The 19,064-nt window shown below is 34.3% G+C and overlaps 2 protein-coding genes across 6 annotated transcripts; one reads left to right on the top strand and one right to left on the bottom strand.

The window, feature by feature from the left end:
* Window positions 1–307: 307 nt before the first annotated feature.
* LOC132276684 (uncharacterized) lies at window positions 308–15,756 on the bottom strand. Of its 2 annotated transcripts, XM_059778241.1 has the most exons (9): window positions 15,642–15,756; window positions 6,734–6,782; window positions 6,030–6,445; window positions 5,805–5,901; window positions 5,315–5,700; window positions 1,450–1,550; window positions 1,182–1,246; window positions 993–1,009; window positions 308–697 (listed from the first exon to the last, which is right to left on the bottom strand). In XM_059778241.1, the coding sequence occupies exons 5-9, from the start codon at window positions 5,588–5,590 to the stop codon at window positions 428–430; spliced, it is 729 nt and encodes a 242-aa protein (XP_059634224.1). In that variant the 5' UTR covers window positions 5,591–5,700; window positions 5,805–5,901; window positions 6,030–6,445; window positions 6,734–6,782; window positions 15,642–15,756; the 3' UTR covers window positions 308–427. The 2 variants fall into 2 exon arrangements, with proteins under 2 accessions (XP_059634224.1, XP_059634225.1); XM_059778242.1 differs by lacking the exon at window positions 6,734–6,782.
* Window positions 10,981–14,406, top strand: LOC132276683 (uncharacterized). 4 transcript variants are annotated; one of them, XR_009470913.1, is made up of 5 exons: window positions 10,981–11,735; window positions 11,827–11,899; window positions 11,996–12,055; window positions 12,139–13,167; window positions 13,293–14,406. XR_009470913.1 is itself a non-coding variant. In XM_059778240.1 (4 exons), the coding sequence occupies exons 3-4, from the start codon at window positions 12,823–12,825 to the stop codon at window positions 13,950–13,952; spliced, it is 1,005 nt and encodes a 334-aa protein (XP_059634223.1). In that variant the 5' UTR covers window positions 10,984–11,735; window positions 11,827–12,055; window positions 12,139–12,822; the 3' UTR covers window positions 13,953–14,406. The 4 variants fall into 4 exon arrangements, 2 of the variants coding, with proteins under 2 accessions (XP_059634222.1, XP_059634223.1); XR_009470912.1 differs by having other exon boundaries at window positions 11,827–12,055; XM_059778240.1 differs by having other exon boundaries at window positions 10,984–11,735; window positions 11,827–12,055.
* Window positions 15,757–19,064: the final 3,308 nt, after the last annotated feature.

Below are 19,064 nucleotides of genomic sequence, written 5' to 3'. Positions count from 1 at the left end.
TTAAAACAGAGATAAATAACTCAAGACCCATTAATAAACACAATCTGGTCACACTATCAGATGCATCTATTAATGGAAACACAGTCTAGTCTTCTAAGGATCTTCAACTATTTGAAGAAAGTACTCTTCCATTTGCATTGCATCAAGAGGCCACTCTTAACCAATTCTCTCTTCATATGCAGAGAACAACTTTTGCCAGTAAGCAACATGAGCATTCAAATCTAACATAACTACCAAAAACAAGGAAAGCTAAATAGCACATCAAACTTGAAGTGAAAAAAATCCATCAAGAACTATAAACAGTAAATGAATCATAAGTCACAACTTCGAATATAAAACCAATTACTTGCACATGTCTAAACAGTAAACGAATCATAAGTCATAACTTCGAAAGGAATAAGAACTCTAAAATAAAAAGGCTTGAGAGTCATATGAATCTTATCCCCCTCTTGACCACTAATACAAAATTAGCCAATTGCTTGACTGGAGAAAATTTCCCCACATATTGCCCTTCTCCTTTTAATCTCTCATTCAATTGACTGCCCATAGTTTTAGGAATCCCTGAACAGAAGTTGGCTTTCCGGTTCCAGGATACATGCATCGGCAGGATAGAAGAAGATAAAGCCGAGGACCCAATCGAATAGCGAGTATGAATCAACCTCCAGGTCTTATTTGGCAGACTATGTGTTGGCTTTTTCTAAGAAGGGAGGAAGGTGTTAAGTCAATCCGGTTGAACAAGTATAAAATTAATATAGGGATGAGCAGACAACTAATTGCTTGGCGGCAACAAAATGTGTGGTGTTTGTGTTGCTATTATTCTTTAACATTAAAAAGAAGAAAACATAATATTTCCATATAATCTAATCATCAACATATTTACAGAAAGGTGCCAGTTACACCAACACTTTAAAAGGATTAATCAGTAGAAGGACAAAATTTAAGAGAAATATGAAAAAGAAAAAGAAACACAAATTATATATCTAATTTCTTACATTTGATTGTGAGAACACTGCACCGACATAGCACTGATTAGATCCAAATTGCACAGGCACTTGTACAGAAGGAAATAATAAAACCAAGAGAATATTAATTTGGCATGTTCAATTCTAATTTTCTCCTTTCCCCTTAAAAAAATGAAATGAAGCAGCATTAAATTTTTGAAGAAGAAATCAACTAATGACCTGATTGTCCTTTTCTTTCCTTGACAGGATCACTCGAGTGTTCCAAGACCAGCTTGTCCGGGCAGCTTTTGCAATCACAAAGCAAGTACAGTGTACATGCCACGACAAGTAGAGAAAATTCGTTAGTATTGCTTAACAATTGAGGGTCTTTTCATCATTTTCTTTTTGTTGATTAGTCGCTTTTTGTCATTTTATTTTTTCTCGAAGTGATCAAAAGGCTGGGAAAACAAAATCAAACATGAGTAGAGCGGAAAATAAAGATGATAACCATTCTACTATATTGCTTAGATCAGACTCTCTGGATTTCAATTTAAAGCCCGCTACAGCAAGTAGACTGGCAACCTCTTGGGTAACCTGTTCTTTTGGGACCTGTAAGGAAATAAAGAACTATTGTATAAATTTTTTATCAAATTAATGCACTTAATCATAAAAGAGAATAAATTACAGAATCAGGATCGTAAGTAAACTTTTTTTTGCCAAAAAACCAAAAATAGTGAAACCTTTGAGAAATATAAAAAGGTAACTAAAGAAGTTAAAAAAGTAGCAAGTCAAGCAAAACATAGAGCATATGATGATTGTTATTCCAAACTAAACACAACAGAAGGAGAGAAGAATATACATAAACTTGCAAAACTAAGGGAGAGGAAAACTAGAGATTTTAGCCATATTAAATGTATTAAGAGTGAAGATTCACAGGTTTCAGTAAAAGACGATGAAATTAAAGAAATCTGGATAAGTTATTTTGAAATTTTGATAAATGAAAACCATACAAGAAGTTTAGTCTTGGATCAATATAGGTGAATGTTGGCAAGAGTGTTTTGGTGCCAGTAGGGGAGGTGCCTGAGTTAGCTTCGCTTGCGGGCATTCTTGGTTGTCATACTGGCTCTTTTCCTATCTCCTATTTAGGGCTCCCTCTGGGAAGTGGGAACTCCTTCGAGGTGTGTGGGGGTTTGGGATCCTGTTGTGGACAAATTTGAGAGGAGATTGGCGGGTTGGAAGAAGCAATATCTCTCTAAAGGGAGGCGGGTTACTCTGATTAAAAGTACCCTTTCTTGTCTTCCTACTTATTTCATCTCACTTTTTCAGATTCCTCTCTGTTGCCGAGAGAATTGAACAGTTGCAACGCAATTTTCTTTGGGGGGGGAAGAGGGGAGGAGTTTAAGTCTCATTTGGTTCAGTGGGAGCAAGCGTGCAAGCCGATTCGTTATGGTGGGTTGGGCCTTCGTAAATTGGTGCCTTTCAATAAAGCTCTCCTTGGAAAATGGTTGTGGAGGTTTGGAGCGGAGAGGCACTGGCTCTGGCGGAAGGTTGTTGCTAGTAGATACGGGGAAGGTAGAGGAGGGTGGTGCTCTCTTGAGGTGTGTGGCCCGAGGGGTGTGGGAGTTTGGAAGTCTATTCGGAAGGGGTGGACTGTCTTTTCCACTCATGTTCGTTTTAGACTTAGGGATGGCAGGCGGATCAGTTTTTGGGAAGATGTTTGGTGTGGGGAGGTTTCTCTTGCCCTCGCTTTCCTTCGGTTGTTTAGGATGGCTTCGGATAAACAAGCCAAGGTGGTTGACTGTTATTGTCTTGATAATGGGAGACTGGTTTGGGATGTTCGATTCAGGCGTCCTTTTCAAGATTGGGAGGTCGAGGATGTCACTCTTTTGTTGGAGGCGTTGTATCGTCAGAGCGTTATGGCTGGTGATTCTGATTGTTGGATTTGGAAGCCAAATCCGCAAGGTCGCTTTGAGGTTCGTTCCTTCTTCAGGTGTCTTACAGCTGAGCCTGGAGGATCCTTCCCGTGGAAGTCTATTTGGCGCTCTAAGGCTCCTCTCAAGGTGGCTTTTTTTGCTTGGACCTCTGTTTTGGGTAAAAATTTGACCCAAGACAATTTGAGAAGGAGGAATCAGGTGGTGGTTAATCGGTGCTTCATGTGTCTTCAGGATAATGAGACAGTGGATCATCTTCTTCTTCATTGCCCCGTGGCTAAGGAATGTTGGGACTTGATGCTTTGTTTGTTTGGGTTCTATTGGGTTATGCCTCGCTCTTCTAGACAGATGGTTGAGGCTTGGAGAGGGTTCTCTGTAGGGGTCCATGCTCGTGATGCTTGGAGGGCTACGCCTCTTTGTGTGTGGTGGTGCATCTGGCTGGAGAGGAATAAAAGATATTTTGAGGGAAAGGAGAGGCCTATTTCTTTTCTTAAATTCTCTATTCTTTCCACTCTTTTTTGTTGGGTTTCGGGTAGAGATTTTAGATCTTCTGAGGATATTGTTGTTTTCTTGGCCTCTTCGAAGGCTTAAAGGGTTGTTTTAGCCCTGTGTTTGTTCTCTTGGGATGGGTTCCCCTTTTGAACGCTTTCAATGCATTTCTTACTTATAAAAAAAAAAAAAAAAAAAAAACCTTAGAGAAAACATACTTTTCCATAGGGTCAAGGAGTGGGAGGTTAGAAATGCCTTAAAGAAGATGAAATCAGGAAGGACTTAAGGGCCTGATGGCGTTCCTATTGAGGTTTGGAAGTGTGTAGCACAAGTTGGCTTGTCTTGGTTTAAAAAATTGTTTAACAAAATAATAATAACACCAAACCACCCCCCCCCCCCCCAACACACACAGACGGAATTGTTTGCACCTGGCGGGAATCGATCCTGAGACTTGATGCTATAAAGTTGTAATAATTATTGTGGTATTAAATTCATGAGTCACACTGTAAACTTTGGGAGAGAGTGATTAAACGATGCCTAAAAAATCAACTTGGATTCATGCCAGGAAGGTCAATGATAGAGGCTATTTACTTGTTGCGGAGACTAATGGAAAGATACAAAGAGAAGAGAGATTTCCATATGTTTTTTTGTTTTTTTTGGAGAAAGCCTATGATAGGGTACTTAAAGATCTAATATGCAGGGTTTTAGAAAAGAAAGGAGTCGCAAAGGGATACATTAACACGGGAAATGTACGACGGTTGTGTGACTATAGTTAGAATGTCTGTAGAGAAGCAAGTGAATTTCCCATCAATGTAGGCTTAAATCAAAGGCCACCATTAAGCCCAAACCTTTTTGCCTTGGTTATGGATGAACTAACAAGACACACACATTCAAGATGAGATTCCATGGTGTATGTTATTTGCCGATGATATTCTTTATGTTGATGAGACTAGAGGAGGAGTTGATGGCAAATTGGAGGTTTGGATAGAAACTTTAGAATTAAAAGGGTTTAAAATAAGTAGAAACAAAACTGAATACATGGAGTGTGACTTTAGTAAATCTAGAAATACAAATGAGGATGTAGTAAGGATTGAGAATGACGAGGTATAAAAAAGTGAATATTTTTGTTATTTAAGTTCAATTATTCATAATGAAGGAGAAATTGGGAACATGTTAATGATAAAATCAAGCCAAGATGAGTTAAATGGAGGAGAGCAACTAGTATATTGTGTGATAAGCGTATCCCCTTAAGATTGAAAGGGAAATTTTATCGAACCACTATTAGACCAGCAATACTTTATGGCACCAAATGTTGGGCAACTAGGAAACAACATATGCATAAAGTGAGTGTGGCGAAAATGCAAATGTTGAGATAGATTTGCAGTAAGACTAGAAAGGATATATTTAGAAATGATCACATTCGGGAGATGGTTGTGGTATAAATTGGAGATAAACTAAGAGACAAATCGCTAACATGGTTTGGACATGTGCAAAGAAAACCTTTAAATGTGCTAATTGAGAAGGGTAACATAGTCCTCCATATTGAGGGTAATACTAGGGGAAGAGGAAGACGAAAGTTGACGTGGGTAGAGTTAGTAGAGAAGGATAAAATCGGATGTGGTTTGACTGAGGCTATGGCCTTGGAAAGAGTGGAATTGGAAAAAAGGACTCTAGCCAACCCCAAGTAGTTGGGGAAAAGGTTTTTTTGTTGTTGTGTTGTTGTTGTTGTTGTTGTATCCCAAATAAACTTTTTGGTTACAAAACAAATGAGCAACCAAAATGGAAGGACAAAAAAGGAAAGGAAAAAAGTGGTCCCATCTACTCGTAAATCTCCAAGCGATCAAAGCAAAATAAGTGCTAATATGCATCACCGAACACAATGTAGATCTTCTCTGTATGGCAAATATTAACCAACACATGAATATAAGAAAAAAATGTGTCATTACAACTTACATTAGTTCGCTCTAACTGAAGATAAGTCTCAATAGCATCCCCAGCCCTCTCAAAAATCTCGAGTAACTGTAGCATATATATCATTGCCTCCTTCAAATTCTTACATATTTGGGCCAACTTTTTGTCTTCCTTTTTGTACATTAATCTGTACTCAGAATTAATCAGTGCGGCAAGTTCAAGTTGGATGCATTGATGTAATGTCATGCATCCAGTTGAAGTGAAAAGTTCGACGCTCTCAAATGTAATTGAATCCATAACCTTTTCCCTAGCTACCATTAGAAGAACAGCCAGCTCAATGAGTTTGCCATCCTTTGCAAAATAGCGAATTACCTCCTTGATCTCTTCTGTATTATGTGCAAGCAACCTATAGTCTCCAATGCTTCTTTCTGCCACGTGTAAAGTAAACCAGACAAGAATAAGCAACCCTTGGAAAATTGCTCTGTACTTTAACTCAAACATTTATAAATAAAACGTATACTGTGCAACCTACACATCAGATTCTCGGTAAAGAATGAACCATTTTTGGAAGGCAAAGTATGATGATCAACTTGAAAACGGATTCTCTAGGAGTCCACCGAGCGAGATATCTACACAAGGAATGAAAATAAAATATGAGAAGTAAAACAAAAAAGATACAATTATGAAAAATGTTCACAAGATCTCTACAGAAAAGGACCAAGAAATCACAATGCATAGTGTGATAACTAAGTTATACCTTACTCTTTCAAGTGCCATATGGAGAGGGAGCAACCCATTGTGCTCCAAGTCATTTGCATCACATTGGACATTGGGTCGTGCACCATGGAGGAGGAATAACTCAATTAAGTGAAAAGATAATGAAGAAGCTGCTACATGCAGCGGGAAAGCTCCCTGGATGATCGGAATGTTAAGATCCAATTTAAGATCCGTCTTCCCTTTAACCAGTGCCGTGCCACAAGTTACCGCACGATGATGGCAGATAAATGCCAAAAGTTCGTAAGGGCACACTTCAGATTCACCGAACTTCAGTTTAACCATGCCCCCTGAATTTATGACCAATGACTTCTCCAAAAGGGTAATGAATTCATCCTCATCATCTCGAACAATGCTATTCTTAATTTTATTTTCACCCTTAATGATACAACTCCAATCCTGTCATCGTTAGAACAAAGTCAGCATTAAGCCTGATGAAACAACACAAGAGACCATATAATTCCTAAGAATTAAACACGTAGTTAATATATATGGAAAAAGAAAACAACCAATTAGAGAAGAAGGTAAGCTATTAGAGTGGAAATACTCATAATCAGGGTCAAAATATGAGTAAAATCCGCTTGAATGTAAGGTTGGAATAAGAAATATATACAAAAAATAAAAGACAAAAGGAAACAATTTTAAACCGACTACAATCACTGAAGTAACTGAAGTCGGAATGCAAACCTCATCCATCTCTGTCCTCATATTAACAACTCCCACAACACTGAGGCACCTGTAAAAGGTAAAAGCTTTTTTTTTTTTTACTATAAAGAATCATAAAAGCTCGAATGGAATGGATATATAAAAGACACCCATAAATATTAGAATTTTCCAATTGTGCCATGCTCCATCAGGCTAAAGGTCAAAATTTTAAGCGTTTATGAGGAAAACTTTTTCCTCTACAACCAGCTCGATTGGTTAGCAAGAAAATATGATGAAAAAATGAACTAACCAAAGGTTGATTTAAAGGAGAATAAATCTTCTTGCATGAATTTATTTGCAATAAAAAATTTCCAATGAAATTATTACTTGTTAGATAAGACCAATTTAAGATTAGAGAGAAAAAAAAAAAAAAAGCATATAAATTTTTATTTTTTTTTAGAAAATTAGCAGGTAAAAATCTAAAAACAATTAGGCTTTGTTTGGATTGAGGGAATTGGAGAGATTTGGAGAGAAAAGAAAGGGAAGGATAGAGTTTAGTGTGTTTGGGTGGAGGGAATTGAGAAGAAAAGAAATGATTTGGAAGGATTTGGAGGGATAGGCTATCCCTCCAAATCCCTTCAGCACAGTAAAACCAAATCCTCTCAAAGTTGAGAAGATTTGAGAGGATTTGAGGGGAAAGGATGACAAAGACAGAATTAGCCTTCCAATTTCTATATACAATTTAGGGCAGCAGCTTCTCAATCCTCTTCTCTCGCATCTGCAAAGCGCCGCTCGTCTTCTCTTGATTCTCCAACAAAAATTCACCTGCTTTCTCTCATCAAGGTATTAACCTCTTCTCTTGCGTCTCCAACAAAAACTCACCTGCACTCTCATGGGATCATACATCGTGATCTGAAACCTGGTAATTCCTTCATTTCCAATGTTGGTACATTGAATTCATGCGGTATAAAAATGTTATGCATGAGAAATCGGATTCATGGAAATGTCTTATTCTCAAGCAAGCAAACTTGTATGAACATTCATGTTGAAAGATATCAGCTATGAATTTTTTTTTTTTTTTTAAAGAATTCAAACACGCTAGTTTGTAGCTTTGCATGATGGAATCTATGTAGTTACTGAATAATTGATATAATACCCAATTTATAAAATAGTACGAGGAAAAAGAGTCAAATGCTAGAAAAGGCCTTTGGATTCAATTTCGATATTTTGAAACTGGAAGATCCATCAGTTCACACTTCCGGATCATTGGAGAGTTTCTGAAGTACTTCATTGAAATCACTTCCAATCATTGTTTTTGCTCCCTGTTAAAAGTTCATAGATGCATTTTTATAGGTCTTTGCTGACTTGAGTCATGTTTATGAATCATTTATATAAAGGCTCTAGAGAGATCAGAGTATGACCAAAGTATGAAATAAAGTAGCAAATGTATATTCATAGATTTGGTGATTTATTTCTATTAATAGTGCTTTCTTTGTATCCAATGTTTAGTAGTTATGCACCGATTCTTGGCATGAAAAGGTGAAAGTTTCAGAGACTTATGTCTGTATTTTGTTTTGTGGTAATGACTTCGTTCTAAAAATTCCGATATTATAGGAAGGACAGATTGGTTCTGGCAAATTGAACACTATTACAGGTACTTGGGAGCATATCGATCTGATGAACAAAATTAATATGGTCATATATCTACTGGAACTATTTTCTTTCTAGGTTGAGTCTAAGGGATTGCAAGTTCTAACTTGATCTATGAACAAATTTGTTGATGTTGTTACCATGAGGTGTAGGTAGTCGTCTCAATTACCAAAAAGAGAGTGTGGGATGTGCCGTTGAATATTCCTTTTACAATCTTTAAACATACATATGTTTATCTAAATAAATAAGTAAATGGAAACAATTGCTAATGAAGAACTTATAAACTACTGCAGAAAACTTAATCTTTACTGCAGACCAGAAAACAGTAAAACTTGTGGATTTTGGTTTAGCAAGAGAGGAGTCATTAACAGAAATGATGACTGCTGAAACAGGGACATATATCTATATATATATATATATATGCTATGCAAACATATCAAGTGATTTTGATGCTTCCAATTCAGTGTATTTGGCTCTGCTTTTTTATTCAACCAGTGAATTTCATTGTTGTAATGTAATAGAATTGTTTTTGTTTTGCAGCTGAAATAGGCCAGGACAGTTCTCTGCCTAACGGCATTGGTGACGCAATCTGTGAAACCCCACAGAACAAGCTTCTTCAAGTGGTGTTAGTTTCTCCTCAGGTATTACATTAACTCATAGTGACACTTATTATAGAGATTGAACTTCTTTAAGGCTAGATGTTTAAGTATGGGGTACTACTTGTTACAGATTTTATAATTGATTTGTTGGTTTTTTCCCGCTTCTCCATCTTTTTGTAGTATCTTGATACTTTGTCGTCATGATTCTCATCTCAATTCAAAATTTGAACAGTTACTGAATCCATTTATTTAATTGTTTCCCCATATTTTCATGTTATGCTCCAATAGGGGATGCAAAGGTACACAGTAGAAACATATACATACGCTAACTCGCTGCACAGAATTTAAGTTTTGATGCATCCCATACTTTGTTGATATTTATTGATTTAGTAATTTTTAGTTGCATCACATCAGATATGTGATACCAACTCCATTAACTACGGGTACATTTATCTCCAAATGCCTCTCTTTTTTCCCCAGCTCAATGTTGTCAACGTTGCAAAATCTGAAAGAATTTGGAACTATACATGTTGATGCCAGACAAAGGTTTAGTTTACAGCAAAATGTCTTTTACTGTAGCATCTGTCAGGAATCTATTTCTCACTGATTTTGCAAATCTGGCAGACTGGAGATTCTTCATTTAGTTAATTCTGCTTACAAAATTCCCTTGCTTCATTGGTGCTAAATGTTTGCCCTATCTCAAGTTACAGGCAAGAGTTCTGAGGCACTCTTGTAATAGAATTAACAAATCTGTTACCCCATATTGTGTCGTAGTGGATATATAAGGTTCTTCTACAAGAGGTCTGAGTTCTGAGGCACTCAGTGTCTGCATTTTTTGCATTTGGAAGCCAAATAAGCACTAAGATGTGTTGTTGTGTTCCATGTATATTGTGATCAACCACTCAGAGTCAGATACTTCTTTACTACATGAGCATCTATCTGTTAGGAAGTTTAAGGATAATAAATGTAGCATGTAAAAGGATATACAAAATATGTATTATGCTAATTGGGAAACAAGTCAAGTTGAGGGCCATCAATCAAGTATGGAGAGGTCTTTCCTTGTTAAATTGCAAATATGTGATTTCTAATAGCATCATATTCGATATTGATTTGTGGTTTATATGCAAGTACTCATGCCATACAGCCCATACCTCTGCTTATTGCATCCTGAATTTGTTAGTGATATTTGGTTTTCTTCTTACCTTTTATTGCTTGTAACACATCTTTAAGTCGTTTAATGAAATTTCCACCCTATGAATCTCCAATAAATTTTTAACCTTCATGAACTTACGCTCGACTTAATTTTATTATATCAAGGCCTAGAGAAGAACAACAGTTTTTTTTTTTTTTTTTTTTTTGGGTATGTAGAGTAGCTGAGTGGATAAATATCGACTTATGTTTGTTCCTTATTTACAGTAATGTTTCATGATGAGACTTAATTTTTTTTTATATATTTATTTTTTTCCCGTTTTACTTGAATCGTTCTGATGTGAATTATAATAGAACTGAAAGTTGATTTTTCAACCTGTAAGTTAGAGAAAATATTTCATGTGAATGTCACAAAGCTGTGAATGTGTGATGTTCAAGCTTGTAAGTCCTATGCAAGGAGCTAGAGATACCACATACTGACAGTGATTTCTTTAAAAAATAGAAGTACAATAACTAAGCAGCATACATAGAGGAATGCATATTTTAGGTAGCAAACAAATCTCGTTAAATGAACTTGAGGAAATTCAAGCTCTTGAGTTCAGTACTTAATTAACTTGATGGTTTAAAATTTTTAGATTTTTTTAGTGCATTAAATGAACTCTATTTTCTTTCTTTATCCTTGTTCTTAAAACTGAGGTTATATACATTTGATATTTTCATATCTTAACTTATACCTAAATCTAACAACTATAATGGTGAAAATGACATCTCTCTCTAGGTTAAACATAGTCTTAAAGACAAGAATTCAAATCCCACAAGTAACTTAGGAATGTGAAGCCATAATGACATTAGTTTGAGTCAGTTATCTTTCAAACAACTTTGATAGAGTTAGTTCACTGATGACATCAATTAATAATTACAAAGCAATACCCATATTCTCTTTCACTTGTAATTTTGTATACTCTGGTCTGTTTATTTTTTCTTTTTTTCCTTTTTTCTTTTTCTTTTTCTTTTTTCAAAATTGTGCATTAATTTGATGCATTATTTTCATACAAAAAGTAACAGTACTACATTTTTTTCTGGTTATTAATATATCATTTTGCATTTTACAATTTTAGATGGACAAACAACAAAATGACATACTGCGTTTCCATCTTATGTGGGTACAAAGACGACGCCAAATTGCAACTCTAGTCATTCTCCTTGCCGTGTATTGGTTTAAGCGTAAAAAACGTAGAAACTATGTAGATAAACCTATTACACAATCAGAGATTGAAAGACAAATAACACGGGATAAACTAATGAACGAGCTTAGGGTAAGTGAGAAATGTCGTAACATTACTCGTATGGGACCAGAAGCTTTTCAAAATTTCTGTGAGATGCTTATAAGAGATGGTGGTCTTCGACCCACAAAACGTGCACGTGTTGAAGAGCAAGTTGCTAAATTTCTGCACATTATATCACATAATGTGAGGAATCGGACAATGTCATTTTTCTTTTGTCGCTCTGGTGAAACCATAAGCCGTCATTTTCATAGTGTGTTAAAAGCAGTAATCTCATTGGAAGGACAGTTCCTCAAGCAACCTAGTGGATTGGACGTCCCCCCAGAAATACTCAATAACGATAGGTTTCATCCATATTTCAAGGTGAACATGATTAGTACTTAACTTAATACTTCAATTTTAACGATTTTATAAACTATTACATAAAATTTTTATTATAATGATTTTATCTCAGAATTGCATTGGGGCAATTGATGGAACACACGTTCGTGTGAAAGTATCTAACGAAGATGCACCCAGATATCGTGGTAGGAAAAATTATCCAACAGTAAATGTGTTAGCAGCTTGTTCATTTGACATGAAATTTACCTATGTTTTACCTGGATGGGAGGGTACCGCTTCAGACTCAAGAGTTATGGCTAGTGCACTAAAAAGACAAGGAGATAAATTAATACTTCCGGAAGGTAATTTTTGTTATCATTAACTAAAATCTTTAAGATATTTTTTTTAATACGAAGCAAATATTAATTACTATTATTCTTAATAGGAAAATTTTATCTTGCTGACGCCGGGTACCCATTAAAGGCTGGACTTATCACGCCTTATAGAGGTGTGCGCTATCATTTAAAAGAATATGCCTCACGCCGACCAGAGAATCCTAGAGAGTTATTCAACCTTCGACATGCATCATTGCGCAATGTTATTGAGAGAATTTTTGGTGTGTTGAAGAAACGATTTCCTATCATAGGAAGCAGTACTGAACCAACATATGATGTTAAAACTCAAGTTGATATCATTTTAGCTTGTTGCATCATACACAACTATTTAATGGGTATGGATCCGGATGAAAGCCTTTTTAATGAAGTAGATCGGGAGCTCTTAAATGAAACTCCACATGAAGAGCATGGTCCAATGGAAAGAAGTGAAGATCATAGTTTGGGAGAACACTTGAGAGATTCAATAACTTCCCACATGTGGCATGACTATGTAGCTAATCATGTGTGATACTTGAAATGTTTTATTTGGTTGCAATAACTTAAAACTTATTTGCTTATGTTTAATTTTTCTGTAACTTATTTTATGTCAGAGTGCTTCATTTGGAGATGTAGAATGCTAATTATAGCTTGTTATAAACTCCTACCTTGCATACAGTTTTTGTTTACCTTTAGTTAAATGATTTATTTTTTCCTTCATTTCTTTCTATTGTATTTGTTTTTATGTAGATATAAGAATGAGTAATCAATTAAACATAAGTGGTGGGTCGAAGAGAGATAGATGTGTTTGGACTGCACAGATGGATGATATTTTTGTAGATGCATTGCACAATCAATTTGTGAAGGGGAATATGATTGATGGTACATTTACAACAAAAGCTTACAGTGAGATTGTTGATGAATTGAAAGAAAGATTAGGTATCGATATCAACAAAGATAAAGTGAAGAATCAATTGAAAACAATAAAGAAAACATTTAACGAGTGTTTTGACTTATTCAAAACTGGTTTGAGTGGGTTTGCTTGGAGTGAAGCAACAAAAATGTGGTATGCTGAACCTGAAGTTTGGGCTTCATTAATTGAGGTTAGTTATTTAATTGAGATTATTTATTTATTTATTTATTTTTTCTTTTAATAGTTACATTTTATTCTGCCTTTGTTTTAGCTTGAAATAATGATAATGTAGTTTTTTTTATGTTTCGCCAACAGTCAAATCCAGCAGCGGAGAAATGGAAAACTACTCCAATTTGTAACTATGATAAGTTGCTGGATTTATTTGGCAAGGATAGGGCAACTGGGTCTAATGCAGCCACTGCTAAGGAGAGGATTAATGATTGGGCAACAAAAGGAAAAGAGAAGAGTAATGAAAGGGAGTCAAGTCCTAATGATGATCTAATGGAGAGCATTGATGCTATTGATCACATGGTGTCCCGGAATGAAGTAAGTTTGGATAATACATTTTTTATGGATCATGAGTTTGAGAATATGAATATGATGTCTCCTGAAACACCTTCAAGTGCACCTTCCCATTCCACTTCTTCAAAAGGAAAGAGAAAAAGGAATTATTCGACTGTTGATGGAGATAATGAAATAATTGAAATAGTGAGAGGTGTGGCTGCTTCTCTAAAAGAGGGAAATGATATTCACAAAACATTCAACCATATTTATGAGAAGTGCAACCAAAAGGGAAAATATGAAGAAGAACTCTTTAAGATTTTGGCGGAAATTGGATTAGAGGGGCATGCAGCTGTTAAGGCCTTTATTTTTCTGACTAAGCGTGACCATCCTGAGAGAATGACACAATTTATTGGTTGCCCACCTGTGCTTCGCAAGATACTCCTGGAGGAACTGATGTCCAATGATTCTTGACGTTGATAATGGTTTCGGTTATACTAACTTTTGACAATGTCTTTTAAGTTGGTAATATTTTGGAACAATTAGTAGAACTTGGTATTATGTCTAAGTTTAATTATGTATTTTTTTGTATCTATTTTATTTTATTTTATTTTTTTTGTTATGGAGCTTTTGGTATATAAGCTCTATAGAACTTCGTATGGTGTGTTGAAGATGGCATATGTTTTTTTTTAAGGTCTTGATGAATTCCTGAGTAGGCGTGTGAATGTAGAAACAAAAAACTATAATGGATTAAAGTCTGTGTACTATGTTATACTAGGCGTGTGAATGTAGCTTGGATGTGAATTGAGGCTATATTGTGTTCAATTGAGAAGTGATTTGTTGTGTCGTTTTGTTATAATTTTACTTTTTGTGAATTGAGCCTATTCTGTCTTCAATTGAGAAGTGTTTGAGAAGTGATTTTTTACTTATATATATTACTTCTTCTTTTAAAAAAATTTGTTTACCTATGTAAGGGACAAGCAAATATTGATCTAAACACAGGGAATTAGGGGTGTGGCTACATATTTGTGGTGTTACAGGTATAGAAGAACCATATATATGTAGCACTCTTTTATCCAAGTTAAGAAGCATCTGATACATAATTGAACAATGTATTGCATATCTTACGTGTATACATTGATTTATAGTAAAATTGTCTATTAATAAAGAATATACTAACTTTTAGTTGGTATTAATTATTTAGTATTATTTTAATTATCAAAAAAAAAAAAAAAAACCCTAAAGTTTATGAAGAGATGAGAAAATGTGGTATAAAAATCTTACACCCATCTCTATCTATCTTCGAAGTATGCTATAAAGTTATATGTATATTATCAAGTTACTTATTAAAAAAAAAAAAAAACAACAACACTAGTATGCTATCAAGTTATCTTGTTTTTTTAGTTATTATTAATTTTAGTTTCCAATGAAACTGAGGGAGAGAAAAAAAAAATCAGTATGCTATCAAGTTATGAATGATTATTTATCAAAATATATAAAAGGGTAATATAGTAATTTCATTATTATCCTTTCTTTTCTTTTCTCTCCTCTGTTTTATCCAAACAAGTATATTATGTTTTCCTTTCTTTTCTCTCCTATTTATCCAAACATTATAGCTATCATTTCCTTTCTTTCCCTTTCTTTTCTTTTCTCTTCTAATCCTTTCTTTTCTTTTCTCTCCTCCGTATCCAAACGAAGCCTTACTATCTCGGTCTGTCCATATTTTAACTCACAATTTATATAAGTATATAAAAATAATTTGATTAAAAATAATCTCTTGACTCAAAATAAAAGATAGCAGTGAGTCAAATTTTTTGAAATGAACAACTAATATGGGAGGGAGGGAGAACAAGAAAATAGGGGATTTGCTGGTTCAAAAAATAAAAGCTCAAAAACTTTACATATAATCAATCACGGTGGAAAAGATACATAAAAGAGACATAGACGTGAATGTTAGAATTTTATAATTCTATCAACTTAGGTTTTTTTTAATTATTAAAAGCCACATTTTTCCTTCAGCAACTAAACCCTAAGAACTGGGTAAAGTACAAACTCGGTTTTGGCGAGCGAAAAAACATAATTACATGTATATGTGTATACTATATATGTAGAGAGAGAAAGAGAGAGAGAGAGAGAGAGAGAGAGAGAGGAGGGGTTGGGTACCTGGCAAGGCTGGCTGGCCGGCCGAGCAAGACACTCCGTTGTCGACGTGTAGGAGTAGTGCAAAGGCTAGTGGTTCCCTTTCTCTCTGTTCAGCATGTGTGAGGCGCTGGATCAAACAAGCCCTAAAAGGCTTTGGTAGAATGGAAATAGAAAGAAAGAAAATGAGAGGTTAATGTAATTTTTATAATATTAAATTTACCCTTAAAAAAAATTAAAATTACACTTGAATCATAAGTCATATTTTACTCACTTTGGTGAATGTGGGAAACAAAGCCACCAAAATTTACTGAAGGCACCAAAATTTAATATATAGTCTTTATTATTTTGAGTTAGAGTCTGGAGAAGAATGGTATTTAATATTAGCAACAAATAGATAATATTTATTTTTAATATTATTTTTGGCAACAACTAAATGATATTTGGTATTCTTTACATAAAGTTTGTAGATAAAATTGGGTAGGAGTATTCCATTTATTGAATGGTTATGCTTGAATTTTTAAAGGATTAGTTAAGGTTGTGGATAACTTAAAATGAGCTTAGAATGAATATTTTACAAAATCCGATTTTTTTTCAATAAATGTTATGAAAAAATAAATAGTTTATGTTTATATCTTCCATTGGCTTAAACTTGAAAAAAGCATATAAGTGTTATATTCATAAATTGCAGGTTTAATATATAAATTTGTCTTTTATAATATAAAAGGGTATAGTGGTAAATTAGTTTAAATAGTTTCATTTTCTTTTTCTCTCAAACATAATTATTATCATTTTTTTTCTTCTCTTTTATTAATTAATCAAACGCAATGAGTGGTTAATAGTACATTATTCTTCGTATTTCTTTTCTTTTCTTTTTTATTGTACCAAATATAGGCAAAAATTAAAACCCAAGCCAACCCATGTAGCATTACAGATTCAACCCAAGTCCAACCAGTAATCAATTCAGGCCCAAGATAAATAAACTAGCCGTTAGGAGTTGGGAAGATACAAAACTGCCAACATCAAAACAAGACATTTACACAACCCAACCCAACCCAAGTTTGTGAGCATATTATGGGCAAATTAAGTCAAGTTAATTGTACTACATTTTTTTTATAATTTTTTGTTTTTTCTAAATATAATACTTTTTAAAAAATCCTTAGTAATTAAATTGTAGGTTTGGAGAACGGCACTAGAGTAAGAAAACTTAAAAATCAGTAAAACTAAAACAAAATACGTGGCATGTAAATTTAATAGTACTACAAGACCAAAGCATTATTAGAACTTCAACAAACATTATTAGCATACAATTTATTCAATAAAGGTATAAGAAATCATTATTTTATTAAAAAATTATTACAAAAATCGATCCTAGACTTCATTTGTATAAATAGAAAATAAAATAAAATAAATGAAAAACATTAGTTATGAGAGAAAATAAAAGAAAATAAATGATAGCAATAACCTTTATTCATGTGTTGGATAAATTATAAAAGAAAATAAATGAAATGATAGTGTTCTTGTTTGGAAAAGGTAGATGGGTCATGGGAGAAAAGAAAATATAACAATCAAACCACTATCATACTCTTTTTTAAGATGGGATTTAAGTGTCAAAACACATTTATTGTTTTAATTGTTGAGGATGCTTTTGGAATTATGAAAGTATTACTTATTTTGTTATTCACTATCCTTTCTTTCCAATTTTTTATTTAAATAATAGCATATGGGAATTCTTTATTTTCTATTCACTTAAGACAACCCATACACACTTCACACTATCTTTTTTTTATTATTATTTTCTTTCCTTATTCCTCTAAATCATTCAATCCAAACAGAGCCTTATAATCAATATATTTTTTTTATTTTTATGTTTTCATCTTTCATTTAATGGGTTTGATAGTATGAAACAATCTATACCATTATGTAAATATTATTTTTGAGTAACACAAATCAAATAATTTAATTTAAAAAAAAAAAATATATATATATATATATAGATTTAAAATAAAATAAAAGAGAGTTGTTAGGTATAAAAATACCCTTGGCCGATTATAACATTCCATTTTTTACGAACATGCAATTATATTCATTCCATTATATTTTCTCGTACGTATACTCGAAATTTCATTGAGATCGAATCAAAGGTCTGCTTAGAGATAAAAAATTGTTAAAAAAATAACAAGATCCTCAAAAACACTTTTTTTAACATTCGCACAAGTAATGTAATGCATTTTAAAAACATTTTAAATTCCAAAAAACCTAGAAATTATTACATGATATCCCTTCTATTACAATTTAACCTATTGTTGTGTCACGTCATGATTGATTTAGACTAATTTCTCCATATCTAGCATATTGCCACCAAATCCTATAATTTATTGGGTAATATTTCAGATTTCTTCTTTTTGTGTCGGAGTTGGATCCTCTAAGGAAATTTTACCAAAGTTAAAAAAATGTAAGAAAAATTCATCATACTTAAAATCATTATCTCTCTCCCATCTTTTTCAAAAAAAGATTCTCTCTCTCTCCTCTTTAGTCCTATCTTAAATAAGTCGATATGGTATTTGCTATACATAGGGTGCTTTTATATATATATATATATATATATATATATATATATATTGAAGATACAAGAAATTCCCTCCCTCTTTCTCTCTCTAGAATTCTTGTATTTCAACCAAAAGAATATTTCCCCCTTTTCTTTCCATTACTTCTCCTATTTATAGATATTTACAAATGTTGATGGACTGCTGGATCTAGGCCCGTTCCTCCATGAGTCTTGGTCATCTTTGATGGGCTTATGCGCGTTCGGCCCATATGGCAGTGTCTTTCTATGGGCCTGACCCATCTGTACGGACTGAATGTCGTGTTTGCAAGTCATATCCGGCCCATGTCATCTCGGGCCTCCTCAACTGCCCCCATAATTACCCCTTGTTTAATAAGGGGGTAATTATTGAAGGCGTCTCATCATGACGTTGACGGCTCGAGAAACCCACATGGGGGAACGGACGGTCAGATCTAGAATCAATGTTCCGGGGCTCGATGAATTTCTTGCCTTCCTGACGCTTCGGCCCTCGGGTCCCCCTCGCCTTTATAAGGCTCTAGAATACCACTTCATGCCTTTTTACCGTCTCCATCATCAGTCAAATCTCTCTCTTTTTAAAACAGTGCTAAGCTTTTTCCGGTGAAATCCTTCAAGAGTAATTCTTCCAGCGGTCTTGCAGTGCTCTTTGTTGCTTTCTACCTCAGAGGTTAGTTTTGTTCCTTTTTACTTTCGGCAGGCTTCTTTTTACCCTTTTAGATCCTTCAAACACTTCCACCATGGTTGTAGATCTAGATGTTCTTCGTATGAGACTTAGACTTCCTGACAACATCCAAGTTAGGGTTTGCCCTAAGGATGTTAATATTATGACCGGTGCCGGCCTCCTTCCCGGCAAAGTTTTATTT

The sequence above is a fragment of the Cornus florida genome, unplaced genomic scaffold (genome assembly GCF_030987335.1).
Source record: "Cornus florida cultivar Cherokee Brave unplaced genomic scaffold, ASM3098733v1 CherokeeBrave_3.0.0_Hap2_Chr10, whole genome shotgun sequence".
In the NCBI taxonomy this organism is placed as follows: domain Eukaryota; kingdom Viridiplantae; phylum Streptophyta; class Magnoliopsida; order Cornales; family Cornaceae; genus Cornus; species Cornus florida.
The sequence above is the reverse complement of the archived record's forward strand: the minus strand, read 5'-3'. Positions and strand labels throughout refer to the sequence as shown.